Here is a 21,068-nt window from a genome sequence, read left to right as displayed (position 1 = left end):
TCTTTGTTAAACGGCATTTAAATATATAAAATAAATATCAAGAATATAAGTCTTTGTTTTACTATGGTTGCAAATATCAAAAAATTTCTATATGTGACACAGCACCAGAGTTAAGTTAGGGTTTTTCAAAATGCTGACACGCCGAGCTCAAAAGGTTCGCCATCACTGACCTAGACTGTTATAAAAACGAAACAATCAGTGTTTCAAGTGTCTATGGCTGCTCTCAGGTGAGGTGCCCCAGGTGAAAGCTTAGACTCTCTGGGCAGCTTCCCAGATGAATGCCAAGGAGCTTACTCCTGTGAGCTGGGGAGTGTGCATGACCTCTGATGACCTTGAGGGAACATCTTCTTGGGGTCCATTATCGACTTTCCCTGTTTGTGGCTAGGCCCCTGGGTGGAGAAAAGACTGGAATTCCCCTGCACTGTGTCCCACGGCCCATCTGCAGGTCCCTGTGTTGCCCCCAGAAGCTGTGAGGCCCTCCTTGCTTTGGATCAGTTTAGGGACCTAGCTCGCCGGGCAGGAGATTCTTCTCGGCTTGTGATGCCAAACTTCTCTTACTGGACATCTTGAAGGCCAAGGCCCTGCCTTCTTCCTGTCTGGGCCGTTCTGCGAGCTAGCCAAGTCTGATGCCACAGGCACAACAAGGAGTGACTCCATGTCCCAGCGCGACCCCGTCCTTCCCCTCCCCTCTTCCCCAGGCACCTGGGCAGGTTGTGCTCACAGCTCACAAGATCTCTCTGCTAGATGAGAAAAACGTGTATTTGATTCAGGACCTCGAGGCCAGGCGTGTGGATTGCATTCTGGGCAGAAATGAAAATCCTGGTGCAGTGGCCTTTCAAAGCAGCAATAAATCAGGGCTCCTTGGCCGTCCTGCCGTGGTCTGTCAGGTTTTGTCTTTTTCTAGAAGCCACGCTGGGTTATGGCAAATTAGGGGAGATCAAATGAGCACCAGCTCATTGTGTAATCACTCTCAATTTCTACACTTTGGGAGCAGCCATCTTATGATTTAAAATAGAAATATTTGCAAACGGTGGACCTTGATCCGTTATGTGGAGGTCTGCATTGGAGATGTGCTGAAGTGACTCAAATGGGGTTTTTTCTTCTTTTTTTTAGTATGGCTGTCTTACTTGTCTTTGTATTTATTTGTATTTTTCCTTCTTCGACTATATGAAGCCTTTGACCTTTTTTTAATTAACTAAAGTTGATGGAAGCACTCATCCTGGGTCCAGGGGTGGGTCTTTAATACCAACTATCTCAATTCGGATTTTGTTATGTAACCACCATGTGTAGTTGTCAGTGTGTTTGTGGTTAAATGCTTATCAGTATTTTTATAGATTCCTACACCTCCTTCTTCTAAAAGGAATTTGAGTCATCTGGGCAACTTATATTAAAACCAAAAAACTATCTCAGCCTGGGGAGCTGCGCGCTGTGTTGTTTGGGGGGGGGGGGGCGGGGGGGCGGTAAAATGCAATTTAAAGAGAGATTAGGAGATAGCGCACACCTGTTTTGGTCTCTTGCTGGGCGGGTGCTGTTTTCCTAGGAATGGTGTCTGTGTTTCTGTTTTTCCTATTCTTTCTTGGAACAAAGAGAGAAAATCTCTAATGGAGGCTTTCTCAACCAGGCTCATTGATGAATGTGTAATCTTAAATGAAAAAGAAGTCAGTAGATGTGGCTTCCTGGACTCTGTACTTGGACCAAAAATAAAGCAAGTCCTCACCGCAGGGGCTTGGCTCAGCCCAGGGCCCGGGGGCAGTTGTTTGCCACGCTGTGCTTGAGCGGCACACTTCTCTGGGCAAATCCCCAGGCCTTTGGAGGCTGGCAAAGGCGGATTTGCCTCCCCTGTGGCTTTTATTGTTTTTAAGAAGAGTGGTGGCACCCTCACTTGTCATTAAAGAATAGTGTGGGGATAATAAATAAAACGGCCCACAGAAAACAACAGGAAACACAAAAACCACTCCCCTAAGTGAATGAAAAAATTGACACCATCATGCCTTTGTGGGGTCACTGTTTCCATGCAAGTCAGTCTAGAGACTAGGAGAAGGTTTTCTCTTTGATTTTTTTTTATTGCCGTCTATTTTTAACATTTTTTGGCAAGTCTACACATGGTGGTTACATAACAAAATCCAACTTGAGATAGTATTAAAGACGCACCCCTGGGCCCAGGATGAGTTTTTCTGGCACTGCTGTGAGGAAGCTCGAATTCCCACCATAAAACAATAAGTATAAATGTCCAATCCACACAGGCTTTGTGGCCAGTGGCTCCATGTGGTTCTTTGAGGAACCTTCTCAACCTGGCCCCTGGTTTTCTGAAGTGCTCCTCTGTCCAGGGTCTGGAGGGAGAGCTGGGGAGGGAAGGCTCAGGGTGTGACCAAGGTGGGCCAGCCTCTTCAGTAACCGCTGCTCTTACTGAGTGCCTATAGTGTGCCAGACCCCTGCTGACCTCTTTCCACCTGCCTTCTTTTTTTAAATTAATTAATTTATTCTCCAATTACAGTTGACACACAATATTATATCAGTTTCAGGTGTATAACATGGTGACTAGATGTTTAATACCATATGACGTGATCATTCTGATACGTCTAGTACCATCTATAGCTGTGGGCAAACTATGAATAAAACTAAAAAAAAAAAAAAAGACCGTACCCTTTTATGTAATGATGTTTACTTTGAATTTATATTAGTTCACACAAACACTCCATCCATGCTTTTGTTCCGGCCCTCCGGTCCAGTTTAAGAACCCATTGTGGCCCTCGAGTCAAAAAGTTTGCCCACCCGTGATCTAACACCATACGCACTTATTACATTACTGACATTGTTCCCTATGCTATACTTTACATCCCCATGACTATTTTTGTACCTGTCATTTTGTACTTCCTTAATACCTTTCACCTTTCCCACCCATTCCCCAACCCTCCTTCTATCTGGCGGCCATCAGTTTGTTCCCTATATCTATGAGTTTGTTTCTGTTTTGTTTGTTTGTTTGCCTACTGTCTTATTCTATCATCCCCACATCCTGTGAGGCAGAATTAATTAAGAGTATTTTTATAAGGGCGAGAAAGTAGAAAGCCTATGGAGTCACCTGTCCAGAAGGGGATATCCTATATAATAAAAGCCTAATATGCTAAGTGCCCGGTCATCCGTTCAACCAATCAAAGTGTAATATGCTAATGATATGCTAAGGCCGCTCAACCGCTCACTATGACGTGAACTGACCACCAGGGGGCAGGCAGACCCTCTGACCTGTAGGTTAGCCTAGCCCCTAGCCCCGATCGTGCACCGGTGGGGCCTCTCAGCCTGGCCTGCACCCTCTCTCAATCCAGGACCTCTCAGGGGTGGATGTTAGAGAGCCGGTTTCAGCCCGATCCCACAGGCCAGGCCGAGGGACCCCACTGGTGCACGAATTCGTGCCTCTAGTACACATATAAAAGAAAGCATTATGTGAATGATAAGGATGAAAAACTAGTACTTATTACACACCTTGTACCTGGGGCTGTGTCCAATGGTTTATTTAGATATTGTCATTTAATTCTCACAACACTACTAGACAGGTCACTTTATTATCTCCGTTTTATAAAAGAGGAAACTACAGTTTCACGATGTTACACAATAGGCTCAAGAGACGGCAGCTCTGTAAGTGATAGACCTGGGAGTCACACCAGGCAGCCTGATCTCAGACCCACTCAGCCACCAGGCTGACAGCACGGCCCACAGGCACCGCAGGCAGCAGGTGGCAGGCGAGCCAGGCTCTCCATCGGTGGCGTGGCGGGCAGACCCATCAGGGGAGGGCCGTCTCCGATCTCCAGTGTGACTCAGGTTTGTCTCCTTTTCCCTGAGGACTTTCCTCTCATTCTTCCTGCTGGAAATTCAACTCTTCTGAGGACTGTGTTTCTATCTGCCCGTTCTCCTCAGGAACAACTGTCGGCCCATGCACCCCAGGATATGCCAGGCCTGGAAATACGAAACTCCCATTTCAGGGAGTCTTTAAAGGTTAGAGTGCATCCGAGTCACCCACCTACCTCTGAAGATGAGGGTGGGACCCGAGGGGGCAACCTCGGTTTTCCCGTCATTGCTGAGGCAGGTGCAGGGCCCGCCTGAATGTTGGGCTGTAGACAGATGTTTCAGGGTGAGGAGGGGTCGTATTTCCTCTTCCGCAGCCAGCCCCTTCTAGCAGAGATGCCAGAGCTCAAGAGGAGAAAAATGAAAGAGAAAACGCTGGAAAATGAAAGAAAAATGAGAGGCAGTGCTCGGGAAGAGTGCGGAACTCAGGAGAGAAAGCCAAACCCCATCCATGGGCTTGGAAAGAGGCAAGGGCTCAGACTGAGCAGAAACTGAGCCAGAGGGGGAAGGGTCTGGAGAGAAGGTGAAGGGGCGGGCTGAGCCTTCACCAAGGGGGCAGTCACGGTGTTTGAAGCTGCTTCCATGGATATGCGGGGGCTGCCAGTAGGGTGGGCCCTGAGCCCTCATTATAAATGGGCCCGCAGCGGGGGGAGGGAGGGTGAAGCATGAGAATGGCCTGATTCCGGCTGTTTGGAAGCAGAGGAAGGGCTACCCATTCAGAGCTTTGGAGCAAAGATCAGGAGAGGCTGCTTGGAGGTGGTGGCCACTCTCCAGACCTTGAAGGCTGAAGGCTGGTGGCAGGTGGTGAGTGAGGAAGGGGCCAGTGCAGTGGGCGTTGGGAGTCCACGAGTTGTCTGATGGGTAGAGCCACGCCTGCAGGTCCTCAGAGGGGTCTCAGTGGCTGTTGGGAGTGTGTACACTAAGAGTGAGAGTCCTTCTGCCTGCTTCAACCACAGAAGGGAGAATTTTATCCATTTTTATAGACTTGAATCCTGCATAAGACTTCATTTGGGTGGAAAAGAAAGAAGTTATGTTGCTTTTATTTTTATTTTTAAAAAGGCTTAAAACCCACCCAGGGGATGAAAAAAACTATATGTATATGGTTCGTGTTGAAAGTGATAGTTAAGTGGAGGGCAGGTAGGTGTCAATTTTGCGTAAGCATTTAAGACAGCGGTTCTCAACCTGTGGGTCGCCAACCCGTGGGTCGCGACCCTTTCACAGGGGTCGCCTAAGACCATCGGAAAACACAAATATAATTACAATAATTACATATTGTTTTTGTGATTAATCACTATGCTTTAATTATGTTCAATTTGTAACAATGAAAATACATCCTGCATATCAGATATTTACATTATGATTCATAACAGTAGCAAAATTACAGTTATGAAGTAGCAACGAAAATAATTTTATGGTTGGGGGTCACCACAACATGAGGAACTGTATTAAAGGGTCGCGGCATTAGGAAGGTTGAGAACCACTGATTTAAGAGGTCCGTGGAGGGAACACAGGCACCGAGGTTATCAGCTCCAGTCTGCGCTGTGGGCCTCACCTCACTTTTCTGGGCTGCTTAGGTGTGGCTGCTTCTGTTTCTGTACAGTGAGCGGTTGAATTGAATTGAGTGCTTTTCCAGGGTTCTTCTTGCTGTAAAATGCTATCAGCTATGACCTCTCTCTAGGCCTCCCCACAGTCACAGGAGGGTGGGTGGCAGGGAGGTGGCTGGAGGAAAATGAATTTCATGGCGTGGTATTGTGCAGGGTGACAGAGGGCACGGGATAGGGGCCAAGGAGGCCTGCTGACACCCGGTGTGAGGGTGTAAGGGGATGAGGGTGGATGCAGCAGAGGCAAGAGCTTGGGGATGGACAACCAACTCACAGACACGGCGTTTGCTGTAAAGGAGGTGATGTGATACATTTCTTCTCTTATTAGAGAGAAAAGTTCCCCAAGCTGAATGACCTCCTTTCTAACCCATTATTTTTCCTTTGAGGCATATTTTTAAAGCACACACAGGGAGAGGTCTTTATAGCGCCATGCAAAGATGTTCCAAAGATCTATCACGAATTTTTAAACATCCTTTTAAAGCTGGGCCTGCTTCTAAAGGAGCTGCCTTTTCAGTGAATGCTGGAAAGCGAAAACGTGCGAGCTGCTTGGACTGGCCCGGGAAGCACGTGGCAGGGCTGGTGTTGCTCTTTGCGTGGTGTCTCTGTTTCCCGAGGTTTCTTGGTCGATTATGTCTCATCATGATTCCAGGAGCTGGGCCCTCTCAGCTGGAGAAGGAACTGTGTGTCTGTGCGGTATTTGATCAGAAATGACTTAGATACATAGTTTTCCCACAGAACATGAGCCGGGCCCTAGGTTAGGTTTTAGTGCTGCAGTAATGTCTAGGGTGCCATACGGCCTCACAGGCTAATAGAGCATAGTGGGCGGGTCACCCTATGAGAGTGAGAGAGATGTGCACCTGAGGTGCAGACCTCACCCGCCAGGCGTGACCAGCCATCCCTTCCTTCTCCCTCCTTCTTTCTCCACCTCTCTCCCCTTGCTTAAGCAGAGTTTTGAAGTTAAACCAGGGAGAAGTTTGAGACAGTGAGGCGGGGTGAGGGAGGGGCCTTTTCTGGGTGGAAGTGTTTAGATTCCCCACGGGAAGCACTGGCCCTGGACAGCAGCCACTGGCAGAGCGTGAGACTGTCAACCGAACACTCTGATAGCTGGGGAGTGTTTCTCAAGGCCTCACAGATGAGGGGTCCTCTGCCCTGAGCATCCTCACTCTGTGCCTGTGTCTGGGCAGTAACTGGGCTCTCTCTCATCTGAGAAAGCTCTGGAGAAGACCGAGTGCCTGGGAGGTAGACAGAACTTCTGCAGAGAAGTAGGTTATGCTTGAGCCGATGTCATAAGGAAGCTCTTCTAGAAAACGGCTAACTCTGATTCAGATTGGGGTCTCCGAGAGGGCCCCCAGGAGACAAGACCACTCTCCTCTCCATGGCCTGGGGAGAAGCTGACTGAAGCAGCTGCAGAAACAGACCATCCTATAGGTCATTGTATAGAAGCCAGGCTGCAGGCCATAACCACGTGCGTGTGCTAAATCTAAAGGCCGGGTTTACCCACCGTTTCCCATGTAGTGCTGGACAGAGCAGGCTTCCGCTCTTCAGAAAGTTGGGGAAGAGCGAATCGCACACTCCTGCGGGCAGGCACCTCCCAGGAGGTAAGGCTTGCAGCTGAGCATGCCCAGTTGGTTCTTCTCACATTTACCAATGAAGTGAGTTTGTTCCTCCACTCGCCCCGAGGCAACCTTAGTAAAAGGACAGAGAAAGGCCGTCGTGGACGTTGGGAAAATTCTTCCTCATAACAACCAGGAGTGAGGAAATGGGGTTGTCCTCTAAAAGTTCCCAAGCTTTTATACATTTTGAGGGTCAGGTGTTCAGGTCTTGTGGGAAAGAAGTCAAAGACCAGACCAGGTCTGGTTGGGATCCCTATTGACCATGAAGCTAGTTAATAATCTGAGATAACCTGATACATGAGAAATCGGGGTTAATAAATACAGCACTGATATTTGCCCACCTTTACTTACGTCATCCCACTCATCCCCCAAACACTCTGTGATATTCACGCCAGCACCTTCATTTAACCAAAGAGGAATGTGAAACAAGAGATCGTGATTAGCCCAGAGTAACTAGTTAAGGGCAGAGTCTGGATTCAAAAGGCAGGGCTCTCTCCAGTTCTCCAGGCGGCCATATCGATTACAGTTACTTGCTTGATTCTATTTTATTTGAAACGTCTTTTGTAGTTGTTGTGGGCCTGTTCAGGAGTGTAGAGAGGATAGCATCATTAATTATTTGTCTCCGTGTTATCCTCTTTGTCCATCTGTTCTCACCTCGGCAGATTGAAAAGCTCCCAGGTAGATGGTTGTCTTTTCTCTCCTGAGAGTTTCTGGGGATGCAGCCTTCAGCCTCCAGCCAGATAACTAATCAGAAAGTTATTCCTGTTACCTGAACACAGAGATCCCTGCTGAGTCATAACCTGGGGTATTGTATTAAATGTAAAGTATTTTTAAGTTTAAAACAATAACTTTTATACTTCATTAGAAAAAGTGTTTGCCCTGGTATACCAAAATTCATGAGATAATATTGCAGTGGGTTTTATTACTTGAAAAAATATTGGAATTCCCTCACAATGTTAAGCTAAGTGGGTTATAAATGTAGAGGACTATTGACTCACCACCAAATTACTTGGATTAATATTATTTCCTTTTGCATGAGAATGAGAAGTCCATCCAAATGAAGCAAGAATGACGTGTTGATTTTACTCTTTTCTTCTATCCAGGGCTCCATTGTTAACCTTCCCTATCTCTTGCTTATAAACACACATTTGCATTGAATTATTTTTCATTACTCATATGATTTCTTGGTGTCATGTCAGAAGTTGTTGTTTCATTTGTTACTCATCACCCTGTTAATAACTGTAGTGGTTTTCCACTTATGATGTGCTTTCACAGGCAATGTCTCTTTAAATTTTCACAATAACCTTGAGAAATAAGTACTATCACCTTTAAAGAAGTTAAAACTGAGGTTCATAAAGGGTTTCTTGTCCAAAGACATAGCCGGTTAGAGTGATTGCCAGGACCTGAATCCAGGTCATCCGACTAGATTACAAAGGTTCAAGAAACATGTGTCTTTGGGAGTGACATGTGACTGTGTGCTAGGGCTAGGGCTGTGCTTCTCCCACCCCCATCGCCAGCCCCCTCAGATGTGCCCTAGAAGTTCCCCTGGTGTGTGTGTGTGTGTGTGTGTGTGTGTGTGAACTACCCAACAGTCTAAAGAGGCAGTCTTAATTGGGGTTAAGAGTTTTGGAGTCAGCTTGACTACTTATTGGTTCTATTACCTGAGACAACATTTTAGTCGTGCTGTATCTCAAGTTTCCCTAAAATGGGGAAAATAATAATGCCTACTCATTTGGTTGTTGTGAAAATTAAAATAAGTAGCAAAATAAATGTGAGTTATTGTCACTGTTATGGAATTAAGTTGAATAGAATTTTAAGATTCTAGGTGGCTATTTGGTCTCTCAATAATCTGACTGTTAAAATGTGCATCCTAATATGATTGTAATAATGATGAGGGTGATGGCAACAACCACATTACTCAGTGGCCACTATGTTCCAGACATTTTGCAGATACCCTCCTGAATGTTCACAGCAACCCCGCAGATGCTTCCAAATCTTGCCTGCAGTTGGTGTCAATTTTACCCACCACTCCCAAGCTTAACACAGTACCCTTTTGAAAATTAGAACTATGTTTTCTAATTTTCAGTCTTCTGGCCCATTTTGTACTCTCTTGCAGTGGTTCCAGATGTCATATATAAGTTGCCATAGTGCCAAGGGTAAAATTTTCCAGACCCCAAGACTCAAATTCACTTCGAGTGTCTAAGATGAAATAAGTCTGTTGACAGTTACAGGAACGAACTTCCTTGAATTTGAGTATTTTTCCTTTAAAGCCAGACTTTTCCGAGAAAGAATTGGCATACCCTGTCTCAAAGAGAAAGAAGGGAACGGTAATTGACAGTGACCTTTCTCCCATGTATCAGACGGAGGTTCTGAGGGATAGTATATTAGCTAGTATATACCTGTGCTTGAAAAACTAAAAACATCTTTTTTTTCTGCCTTAATTTGTTTTAATTTAAGCTGTTACATTATCTTTATCTGTAGTGCTCTCCCCACCCTCCATTCTCCCACTTGCCTTAGGTATTGTGTTCTCAAATCATGTGTTGTTTTTTAAACACAAAAAATATTTTCTAGCCAGTCCAAAGATCTGGAAATAATAGGGTAAGTGGTAACTAACTTGGAGTTTTCTATTCTTTGAAATAATTAAAATAATTAGTATGTCTTTTATAAATTATAAGTGGGTCAACTGAGCATTTATCTTATAACAATTCTACCTTCACTATTTATTTTTAAAACTGTGGTAACAGTGGATCCATCCTATACACATGTGGACCAAAGGTTTGCCATCTTCCTTATTATTGGGAATCCAAGCCAGTCTCTTGGCCTCAGAAAGGCCTTTATTTAAGGGAATTTTATGTTCATTAATAAAACATTTTTTTTAATCTGTCTTTTCTTTAGCAGAACATGGTAGGTAGTGAATGAAACCACACCAAATAAATCACACCCTTTCTACCCTTCCACTTTTTGTCACCACGGTGTCTTCTGAATGGCAGTGCTGAGTTTGTGAAAGGGGGAATCCCTGTGGGTCTCTGACGTAGACACCTGTGCACTGAGCACTCCCCCTGTTCTGCTGCTGCACTGTGCAAGGTTGCACGCCATGTTTTTATCTTTGGAATATTTACTCATATTTTTAATGCTAAAATGTCCTACAAAATAAATATGTAAATGAAACAGTGAGAATACAACTTGAATGGACATTGAAGAGCGAGAAGATGATGGGGGAGTGAAGGTCATGTGGCAGACTTCCTAGGGCTCCACCTATTTGTCCTGATTTCATCTGTGTTAAGAAATAACATGGACTTTTTAAAGCTCTTCAATCATGGCTGTCTTTCAAGGTTAAAGTGAGGCCGTAGTATTTCTGCTAACTTGCCGGGGTCATTCTCAGAATCTACAAGGGTTCAAGGAATCTGGAAAAGGGACTGTGTGTAAATTAATAAAGAGACTAGAAATATAAATTTGGAATACATGGGGGAGCCAGGGGAAGCTTAGTTCTAATAACCAAGCTCTCTCTGAATCTTCGTCTCCAGGGCTTTTTATTCACACATTTTGCCCTAAAGTAAAGCAGATATACATATCAAAGGTAAGGTTTGGTAAGCAGTAAAGTATTATGTTGGGGGAACTACCTACAGCTGTTCAGCAGCAGGTAATAACATGTAGATTTTCAGGTTTGGGGAAATGCTTTCGGCCATTCAGCTGTTTGGCCAGCAGGCAATAATATGTATCTTCAGCCCTGCTGAAGCCTCAAGGTTCGCCAACCTTTTGATGAACTTCTTGCATTTATGACCTGCTGGAATTAGCCTCCAGCACTAACTGATCTAGAGTATAACAATATGGCAGCTCAAAGTTGAGGATGTAGATTAGTTGGACACACAAAAAAATTGCAAGGCTGTTTCTTAGGCAGGAATCTCCAATTTGGGGATTGCCTTGTGAGCAAAGATAGCGCCTAATAAGTAGGCAGGAGTAAAACAGAACATAAATGTTGATAGAATCACATTTTTAGGCACATCCTTTAAAAAAAATTCTTTATTGTTTAAAGTATTACATATAGTAGTCTCCTTTTCCCCCCATTGACCTCTCCCCAGCCACCCCCATCCCCAGCACATGCCCTCACCCCTCTAGTGTCTGTGTCCATTGGTTATGCTTATATGCATACATACAAGTCCTTTGGTTGATCTCTTACCTCCACCACCACCCCCATCCCACCCCCACCTTCCCTCTGAAGTTTGATGGTCTCTTCGGTGCTTCTCTGGCTCTGGCTCTATTTTTGTTCATCAGTTTATGTTGTTCATTATATTCCACAAATTAGTGAAATCATGTGATATTTATTTTCTCTGACTGGCTTATTTCGCTTAGCATAATGCTCTCCAGGTCCATCCATGCTGTTGCGAATGGTAAGAGTTCTTTCTTTTTTACAGCAGCATTAATATACCATTATAGGCAAATCCTTTATTGGATCCTGGGAAGGTCAGATGATGTTCATTTTATTCACACACACATACTTTAAAATATAAACCTATTTTTATTCAATATTTGGGGTATGAGAAGAAGGTTCCACAGACTGTTCCAGCCATAAAGAGAAAAATATAGTGAGAAGATGGGAAATCAGACTAGTCATTCTTCAATTTTGAAGAGATGGAAATTTTAGGTACCAGTGGAGAGGAATGGCCCATTTGAAAGAGATGTTGGACAGATGCCTAGATCTTTCAGGAAAGGACACTTCAGAGCAGCCCAGCAGCTGGGCTTACAGTTGAGGTAGAGCCACCAAAGAACTAAAGACAGGAGGTCCAATTGCATTTCACTTTTGCGGTTTCACTTTTATACAAAGGGTTCTTCATTCACTATCATTCATTCATTCATTCATTCGGCAACCATTCGGTGAAGTTGGCTCTGTACCAGGCACCACTGTAGCCCCTGGAGCCCCAGCAATGACCATGACATGGTAGCTCCCTCATGAGGGGTACTTTTGGGGCATTTCTCTTATGGCCTTCCTGTAGGGAGTTGCCTTGCCAGGTGGTCCTGCCAGGAGGAATCCTTCGTCCGACAGATGAGATATTCATCCTCTTTCTTCCCAGCTAATATCAGCGTTAGTCCCTTTCCTCTCTGTCCTGCCCACCCTTCTGTGCCACCAAGGTCTCTTTAGAGAAGATGGATCTCTCAGGACTGAATGGGAGATTTGTTTTATTTCTTCCTTATCCTTGGCAAGGACTCTCATTTTTTTTAACAAATAAGGCAGAACACATCAATAGGAAAAGAAAAATAAGAGCTTTCCTTGCCAGTGTTGCTTAGTTACCTTGTCAACATTCCCTTAGAGCCCGGCTGAATTCTCCTGCATATTTTTATAGTGCACATCATGTTTTATTTCTATAATTGATCTATTAAGCAGGAAATATGGAGAACATATGGAGCTCCTGTCAATTTTATGCTGTTTATTTGGATTTCCATGTTTCTCTTTCCACAAGACCTCATTATCATCTTTTTTCATTCTAACCTGGGTAACAATGGGCAGGAATCGCATCACTATTTATATCGGTGCTTTTAACTTTGTAGCTTAAAAAGCAAAACCCAGTAGACTAACCTCAAAGCTAGACATCACATTGTGGATTTTTCAAAGGGAAGGGACCAAGTTTTTAGTTGCTCTGTATCCTTTCTGCCTTAGTCCCATGTCTGCCACATAAAAGGCCTTTAGTAAATGTTTATTGGTTAAAAGAACAATTGGTTTCACATATTTATTGAGAACTAGCATTGTAGTGGGTGCTATTCATAATATAGAATGTGCTTATAGTTTCTACCCAGGGAACAAAACGTATGACTTGTTCTTCTCTTCCTGGAGACAACAAGGACAGAGAATAATGACTATTACTGCCAACACTACATTTTATTTAGTGCAAGAAGCTTTTCTGCATGAGACTGTAGCAGCAGTATCAGCAGCCACGTTCTAGCTGGTATTTATGAAAAGGTGTTCACTGGGAATCTCCTAGCTTCAGGGTGCTGTGCTGTCCAAATCATTCAAGATCAAAATACCCGGTCATTGTCACCATCTGTCAAGGCCATTGTGTTCAAAACAGTGTGTCTCTGGGTTATTCTCTTTCTCACACACACATATGCAAACTCAACAGAAAACTATGTTTATGATGCCAACAAAACACCAAAAGAAAGTTTATTTAATCATCTCTTTCCCCAGCCAATCAGGCACCCCTTCAACCCAGTGTTCCTCAAAGCATATACTTCTTAGATTTTACTAATATGCAGAATTAGATCTACTAAGTCTGGGAGGAGGTCCAAGAGTCTGCATTTCTAATAAGATCTCTTAGATCAGGCCTTGATAGTTAAAGCATCATCCATGGACCAGTAGATTTGGCACCACCAGGGAGCTTGTTAGAAATGCAGATTCCGCCCTGGCTAGTGTTACTCAGTGGTTAGAGTGCCTGCCTGTGCACCGAAGGGTCTTGGGTTTGATTCTGGGTCAAGGGCATGGACATGGTTGCAGGCTTGATCCCTGGCCCTGGTTGGGGCACATGCCAGAGGCAACCAATTGATGTGTCTCTTTCACATCAATGTCTCTCTCTCTCTCTTTCTCTCTCTCTCTCTCTCTCTCTCCCACTCTCTCTAAAATCAATGGGAAAATATCCTCAGGTGAAGGGGTGAGGATTAACAAAACAATAAAAAGAAAGAAATGCAGATTCTTAGGTGCCATCTCAGACCTACTGGGTCAGAACCTGGGTTTTAACAAGATCCCACATTGTTCTAACCATTTATGCCTACAATATAAGTTATAGGCAGGAGTCCTGATGGGGCTCTGGGTTGGAAAATAGGCAGGTAGACTTCCTGTTCCCATTTCAAAACTCTTGTGTACCCCTCCCCCAACTTAGCACCAGGCACCAGATAAAGGCACAGACAGATGCCTCCCCTCCCCCAACTTAGCACCAGGCACCAGATAAAGGCACAGACAGATGCCTCTTTGTTTAGTCATTCACGGCATGATGGATTTGTTATGTATCTTGACTACCATGTTCATCCATAACACCTTGGAGAGGTCCATTGGGCCTATTAGCACACAAGGAGGAGTAACCAGAGATTTGACCAAGATCACGAAGAAAAACAGTGTGATGCCTTTTCCTACTTGGTTATTTGCCTGGTTTGAATCACCAATACAGATTCCCAGGGGTTTGGCTTAACCTCCACATCCACATACCTCGATGGAAGTGGGCACAGCTAAATGCAAAGTGGTAATCTGGTCTCCGCCTTTGTCATTTCTTAAATGGAACCTGGGCACTTATGAGACTCTTTTCTCTCCTTTAGGAAGAAACATGAGATTCCCCTGGAAATCGCCCGAGAGGAAGATGGAAGGGGCCATTTAAAAGTGACAGAAGCTGCAGGCCGCAAGACTGGGGCCAGAGGGCTGGCAGTGGAAAACTCTGTTGGGTTGTGATCTCTCACTGAGAAGTTCCAGGTGCTTTTTTGCTTCCTGCAAAACAAAGGAAGAAAAGGAGAAGACCATGTCCATAGCTCTGAAGCAGGTGTTCAACAAGGACAAGACCTTCCGGCCCAAGAGGAAATTTGAACCTGGCACACAGAGGTTTGAGCTCCACAAACGGGCTCAGGCATCCCTCAACTCAGGCGTGGACCTGAAGGCGGCGGTGCAGCTGCCCAGCGGGGAGGACCAGAACGACTGGGTGGCTGTGCACGTTGTGGACTTCTTCAATCGGATCAACCTCATCTACGGCACCATCTGTGAGTTCTGCACCGAGAGGACCTGCCCTGTGATGTCAGGGGGCCCCAAATATGAGTATCGGTGGCAGGATGACCTCAAGTACAAGAAGCCGACCGCACTGCCCGCTCCCCAGTACATGAACCTGCTTATGGATTGGATCGAGGTCCAGATCAACAACGAAGACATCTTTCCAACATGCGTGGGTAAGTCCATGGCCAGCTTCTTGGTTATTTTGTCACATCCCACCTGAGCTCAGAAGGTTTGTAGAGGTTCCTTCCAGGACTGCCTTTGAACACTGGATACCACATGTCATCAATCAATGTTTCCCCAAATTCCATCTCTCACGCACCTGCGGTTTCTTTTTCTATATCTAAGAACCTCATTGAGATTTTGAAAAATATCAGTTGTGGATACTTAGAATAATTTCATGGACCTCAATCATGAAATCACAACTGTCACATACTGGGGGACATTGTCTTGGTGAAATGTTAGATTTGATCTTGCTGGCTTCTTTAGGACTAGACCTTAAACCCACCCAGTCATTCTGGTAAGGTTCTTATTATTTAACTAGTTAACTAGTTAAAGTTACATGATCTCTGGTGCAGTTATGGTATTTACCTCTCAGGTTAAGAAATCCTAATGGGAGAATCCATGGATTTGTTTGGGGACCAATCAAACAAGGGGTTAACATTCTGGGAAAATAAAGATCCTGCCATTCTGTTCTTCCCTCTCCTGATCACAGCTTATTTATCCCAGGTTATGCTGTCAACTCTAGAATCTTGTGTAGTTGCTCGACTCACCAGGATACTTGAAATGCAAATGATTTTGTTTCCCTTGTGCTCTGAGTCATAAAACTCTTCAAGGGGAAGAGCCAAACGTTTTCTACACCTTGTATTTCTTTCTTTATGCTGCTGATCATTGGTGTTTCCATGCACTGACAGACTGAATTTAAAATTCAAGGTTCTTAGGCCCTAGGTTCAATGGGAAAGAGCAATCTCCTTACGTCCATTGTCATATCTCTAGTGTCTAGCTAGCATGGTGCCCGGAAACCCTTGTAGGCACTCAGGAAATATTTGTGGAATGACTGAAAAAATACTTGTGCTGTTAGAAAGTATTATTAAAAAGCTCTGAAATGGTTGGCGGATAAAAGAAGCATTTGAAATGCATTGCTGAAATCACTTCTAGTTGGGATGCGTGTGTCCCCATGTGGCATATGGAAACTTGAGGTGGGGCGTATGGAAGTAATTAAGTTAATACCAGAAGAAAGTGCATAAATTGATTAAGGCAGTGCGTACATCTTGAAATATTCAGCACACAAACCAATTTGCTCAGAATCGTGGTGTTGCCTTGACTTGTCCAGTCCCCTCATGCTCTTTCTCTCTGCTGCCCCTTGTTAAGGAAGGAGGTTGGCAGGGGGAGAAGGGGTGTTGCAAACCCTGACTCACCAGACTAGGAGGAAGAGGGCAGATTCCAACCCCTCTCGCCAGCCATCTAATAGGCACCTCCAGTGGGCGAGAATTTCTTAGGTTCATGTCTTTTTGCACTTTCTTTGACAGTCAGAGGCTTCTTTTGTTGCTGGGAAGAATTTTTCTTTTCCAAAAGCATCACCAGCCACTGCCAGTGCTCTGTGCAGAGCACATGCTAGCAATAAAGATAAATAAATGTGGGCCAGGAGACCTCCTCTTTGTCCTTTCCCTTCTGTTCCTGCTCCCTGATGCTTTGAACTCTGGGCACTTCTGCTCTTGCTGGCAGCTGTGGCTACCACGTAGGGCCATGGTGTGTTACTTGAGGGTGAGGAAATTCCTGGAGGTGGTTTTAGACTTTGCTTGGAGGAAATCAGGGGGTGTCACCATGTCCCCTAGAGTAACTGACTTTGCTATCTTTTTCTAGACATTTTTTTTAGTCATTCACTTGGTTTGGGGGGCATACTCTCCTCATTAGAATCCTTCTCAATTTATGTTCCATAGTCCACCAATGTTCTGGGAGATCTTAATAGATGCACCATGATTTTTTTCCCCATGAAAAAATAAGTTTGGGACATGCTGAGTGAAATTGATTTCTTTATTGCAAGACTTTTAATATGCTAATATGCTTTATAAATCTCCAAGAAAGGAATAATACTTTAGTATGTAGTTTTTCCTAATTTGAACCTGCTGGCTTTTTTTTTTTTATGGAACATCATTATCATCTTTTGGGAAATGTTGATGTATATAAATTAGAGTTGTCAAACTTTTGTTTGTGTCAGAATTACTTGGGGCTTCTGTTAAAAATATAAATTCCTTGTCTCCCCCCCCCCTTAACAACTAAATTAGAATCTCTTAGGTAAGACCTAAGAATTTGCACTTTTAATAAGAACCCAGCACTCTATCTTCTGTTTATTGTTAACCACTGAGAATACTTTTCATTCCCCAGAAACCGTGTGTTTCTTACCTCTCTGGTTTTATCCACACTGTTCTCTCCTATGGATTCACCATCTTCTCTTGCATCCTTGATACCATGTCTTCTTCCATCAATTGAGTGTAAGCCCCTTACAGTTATGGAATATGTCATATTCATTTGACTGTCTCAGCACTAATCCAGTCTTGGTGCCTTATAAGTTATGAATGGGTGGGTGGGAGGATGGATGGGTGGATGGATGGACGGATAGAAGGAGGATGGAAAAATAATTTTTATAAAGTCCCAACATGTCTACGTTGCTGATGATCAAAGTGAAGTTAAACAAATGTCTCTGAATCCCTTTAGTATCATCCTGGGTATTTTGTGTACCTTGCCTCCACAAAGCTTAATTTTCCCTGTTTTACTTTTCCAAGGTGAAATGTTAGGGCTCAGTAAAAACAACCACCATCCACCGTCACCCTGAAGGTCTTCATGAGCTTCCTGCTCACCTCTGTTATTTGCCCTCAGACCATATTTTTGCTATTTTTTGAAATAACTTATCTTCAGGAGCCACTTTCTTCGTTAGACTTCACTTCCTGCTCTTCTTCCTTCCCCCTATTCCAGCCTACTTTTCTTCTTTTTGATCTTTGTGCTGCTATGAGTCATCATTATCATGGAAATGATCAAGACACCTGTCAGGATAGAGTCAAAGAAGAATTCTCAGCAAACAGCAGACCCTGGGTGGATGAGAAGCGGGGACTTCTGCTTAGCATTACAGCTTTGAATCCCAGGCATACTTCTGGGGAGTGGAAGGGGCTCCAACTTCGCCTCCTCCCCACTGTGATCCAAGGAAATAGAACCGGAAAATACTGACAGATGTGAAGGCTTCGCCCTTCATTAGGTATTAAAGGATATAAACAGCTGTTGATCAGTACCATTGAAATATGGAGGAAAGAAAAGCTTTCATCTGCTCCTAGATCCCAGGGTAACCAGGAGACCGGGGCTGTTTCAGAAGTTGAGCTTTCTCAGTTGGGGAAATACCAAACAGATGTGGCTCCCTTGTGAACCATAGTCTCCTGCACTTTCCCTTGATCCTCTCCAGCTTCCTTTGTTAAAAAGCCAACAGATGTCCCCATTAACGCTCCTAAGGTAGCAGTAACTTCAGAAGCAAGGCCATCTCCTCTTCGATTGTATCTCTGTCCACTTTTAGAGGTAATGACAGAAAATAGGAAGCCTACGAAGCCACCTTTTCCCCCCTGTTATCTGTCTAATTACAATAATTTTTATGTCCTAGCCCTCAGCTTCCCATTTTTCTATTATGTAATAGGATTCAGTGTCTTAGATCTGACACTCAGAAAAAAAATGAGTAGAAAACTTAGAGCTCCCCCAACTCATGTTTTAAAAAAGTCTTTGAACGTGGAGCAATAAGAACATTTTTAAAAATAATTACATGATCTCACCTACCTCTATGGTTTTAGGATAAATGGGTGTCAGGGAAGGAAAGATCCGGGAAAGGAAGGGAAGGAGCGAGGAAGGGAACTCATATTTATTGAGCCTGCTAAGTGCCAGGCACTATTAATCTTTCTTAATCCTTATAATAACTCAATGAATTAAATATCTCATTTTACCAATGAGCAAGCTGATATTTAAACAAGCTAAGGGGCTTTCCAGTTTTATAGCTAACAAGTCATTCACAAGTCAGCATTTTAGCTCAAGAGTGGCCCAAAATCTATTCCTTTGTCATCTACTACCATTCACAGTATGTATCATTATTTTGTAAATTTTCCTTCACATAACTAAAGACTTCAGTGGTTTTAGGAGGTTGTCTAGGATGGAGAAAATTTTTGAAAACCCAGTTTTTGCTATAATTTTTAAAGAAACGACTTGGTTTTGTTTTTACTTGGTTTTGTTTTTGTTCACTCCTGTTTAATTACCTCCGGGGTTTACTGCCACTATAGCTGTTCCCCCGTCGCATCCCACTATTGGACAGAGGATGACGTAGCTCAAGAAAGGCTTTGTGAGCTCATGACTATCCATTACTGCCATTTGGTCATTCATTCATTCAGTAAATGTTTGTCGAGCACCTGCTTGGAAGCAGGTTCTATTTTAGGCACCAAGAGAGCAAAGCAGAAATCCTGTCCTTAAGCAGTCTCCCTAATGTCCAGAAGGTCTGGTTGCTCCAAATTGCTCTGCACGTTTGCTAACATGAGTAGTTTGTTCAGCGGCCAAGTGCATAGTGGAAAGAGTTGCATCCCTCTGGTAACCTTTCTCATGAGACTACAGCTGAGTTTCATCCTCTCTCAAAATATTGTGGCAGGAAACACGAGACTAGAAAACTGTCCATAGAGATGAGCTTTTCAGTCATGGGCTGTCGGAGAACTGAGTTTATAATGAGCCTTTAAATTGTAACTTTGCATATTCTATTGCATGTTTCCCTCGTGGTATTTTAATTTTGATAGAAATGTATATAATACTGGTAAGACAGAATGTACATCAACAACATAGACTTCCAGTGTGGTAGACCCAACACCGGGCTTGCGCACAGAGACTTGGAGGAGGTCAGCTAGCTCTGCATTGCAGATGCTTGCGACACTGGTATGGCCTCAGAGCCAACATTTCTCTCTTAGTCAACTATAGATTATAATTCTGATCTCACAGGGCTGTTGTAAAGATTAAATGAGGCAGTGTGAGTAAAAACTCATGGCTCAGAGCCATCAGCACCCAGAAGAGGTGCTGAAAAACAAATGTGTTAGTCACCTCTCCGCATACATTTCTACATAGCTATTAACCAGAACTCATGTAGACCACTAAACGATTTCTGAACAACACCCCAGAAGAATAAAATGGGTTGTAAAAGACTCAACAAGATTTTTAAAAAATTAGCCGTCTTCATTGCTGAATCATCATGATGAGGTTATAAATCAGGTTTTTGTCACTCAGAGAGTTGGGGAAATTGTAATGTTCCTTTAGGAGCTAGACCAACTCCTGGTTTCAGGGATGAGCGCCTCACTCTTAAAGGAGAAAGCCTGGATGAATCTTCTTGCTTGGTTTTCAGAAGACTGAGTATTAAATCTGCTCATGCCCAGTGTCAAAGCAGCAGTTTAGCTGGAGAAATGGGAAGAGGGCCCACTAGTCACCTCTAGGGCAAGCCACTCATTAAAATCAGTGTTGGGCAAGGTGACCTGGATTTGAGCTCTCAAGAGGATGGGAAACGCTGTCTCAGACAACTCCAGGCACGGAGCCCCCAAGGTAGTGTTGTGAACTGGCGAGTCTTTCCGAGGCTTTGCAAATGTGGTTTGCCTTTGGGATCTGATCAGCTGACTCCCTAAGAATTTACTAGTTGGGAGGGTATAATCATAAAGCTGCCATTTTCTGAACATGCACTCCCTAAACGCTTTAGCTGCATTATGTCATTTAATCTGTAAAACAACACCGTTGAGGCAGGTAGTCTGATTTCCAATTCACAGATAGAAAAGAGTAAGTACCATGCCCAGGGTCACGCAGGCGCGGCTAGGACTCAGCCCTGGGCCACCCAGCTCCGCAGCTCCTGCCCGCCCCTCCTCCAGCATCTCGTGTCTGTGATGTTCTTGCCCCAGAATCAACAATTCTTAATCCTGCCTGTTGCCTCCAATGTTAAGTCCTCTCTAAGCAATGTGGTCAGCCAAACCCATCAGTCACAGCAAGGGACGTGGAAAGGGACAGGCCCTTTATTCAAGGCAAATTGTACAGGGCCCTTACTGACAGCAACTCTGAGGTTCTGCTTTTTTACATCTTGCCGCTCTAGATTCTGATGCTATTCACATTTGTCCAGTTGTCTGTTCATAGAAAACATGCAGAGACAGCTGAATCTGCTCTTCCCCACCCCCACCAGCTGCTGGAGAATTGATGGTCTACTGTGATGACCACAATTCCCCGCCCCCACCTCGTTAACCC

At 44.1% G+C, this 21,068-nt stretch overlaps 1 protein-coding gene across 4 annotated transcripts in view; it reads left to right on the top strand.

The window, feature by feature from the left end:
• The window catches only part of MOB3B (MOB kinase activator 3B), a 183,028-nt gene that overhangs the window by 47,869 nt on the left and 114,091 nt on the right, over window positions 1–21,068 (top strand). For all 4 annotated transcript variants that reach the window (XM_023764747.1, XM_023764746.1, XM_006101231.3 and 1 more), the window contains one exon: window positions 14,348–14,962. In XM_023764747.1, coding sequence (XP_023620515.1) covers window positions 14,545–14,962 — 418 coding nt within the window. In that variant the 5' untranslated portion in view covers window positions 14,348–14,544. The remainder of the gene's footprint in view (window positions 1–14,347; window positions 14,963–21,068) is intronic.

This window comes from Myotis lucifugus, unplaced genomic scaffold (assembly GCF_000147115.1).
Source record: "Myotis lucifugus unplaced genomic scaffold, Myoluc2.0 scaffold_346, whole genome shotgun sequence".
Classification (NCBI taxonomy): domain Eukaryota; kingdom Metazoa; phylum Chordata; class Mammalia; order Chiroptera; family Vespertilionidae; genus Myotis; species Myotis lucifugus.
Note: the sequence above shows the minus strand (reverse complement) of the source record. Positions and strands in the feature narration are given on the sequence as shown.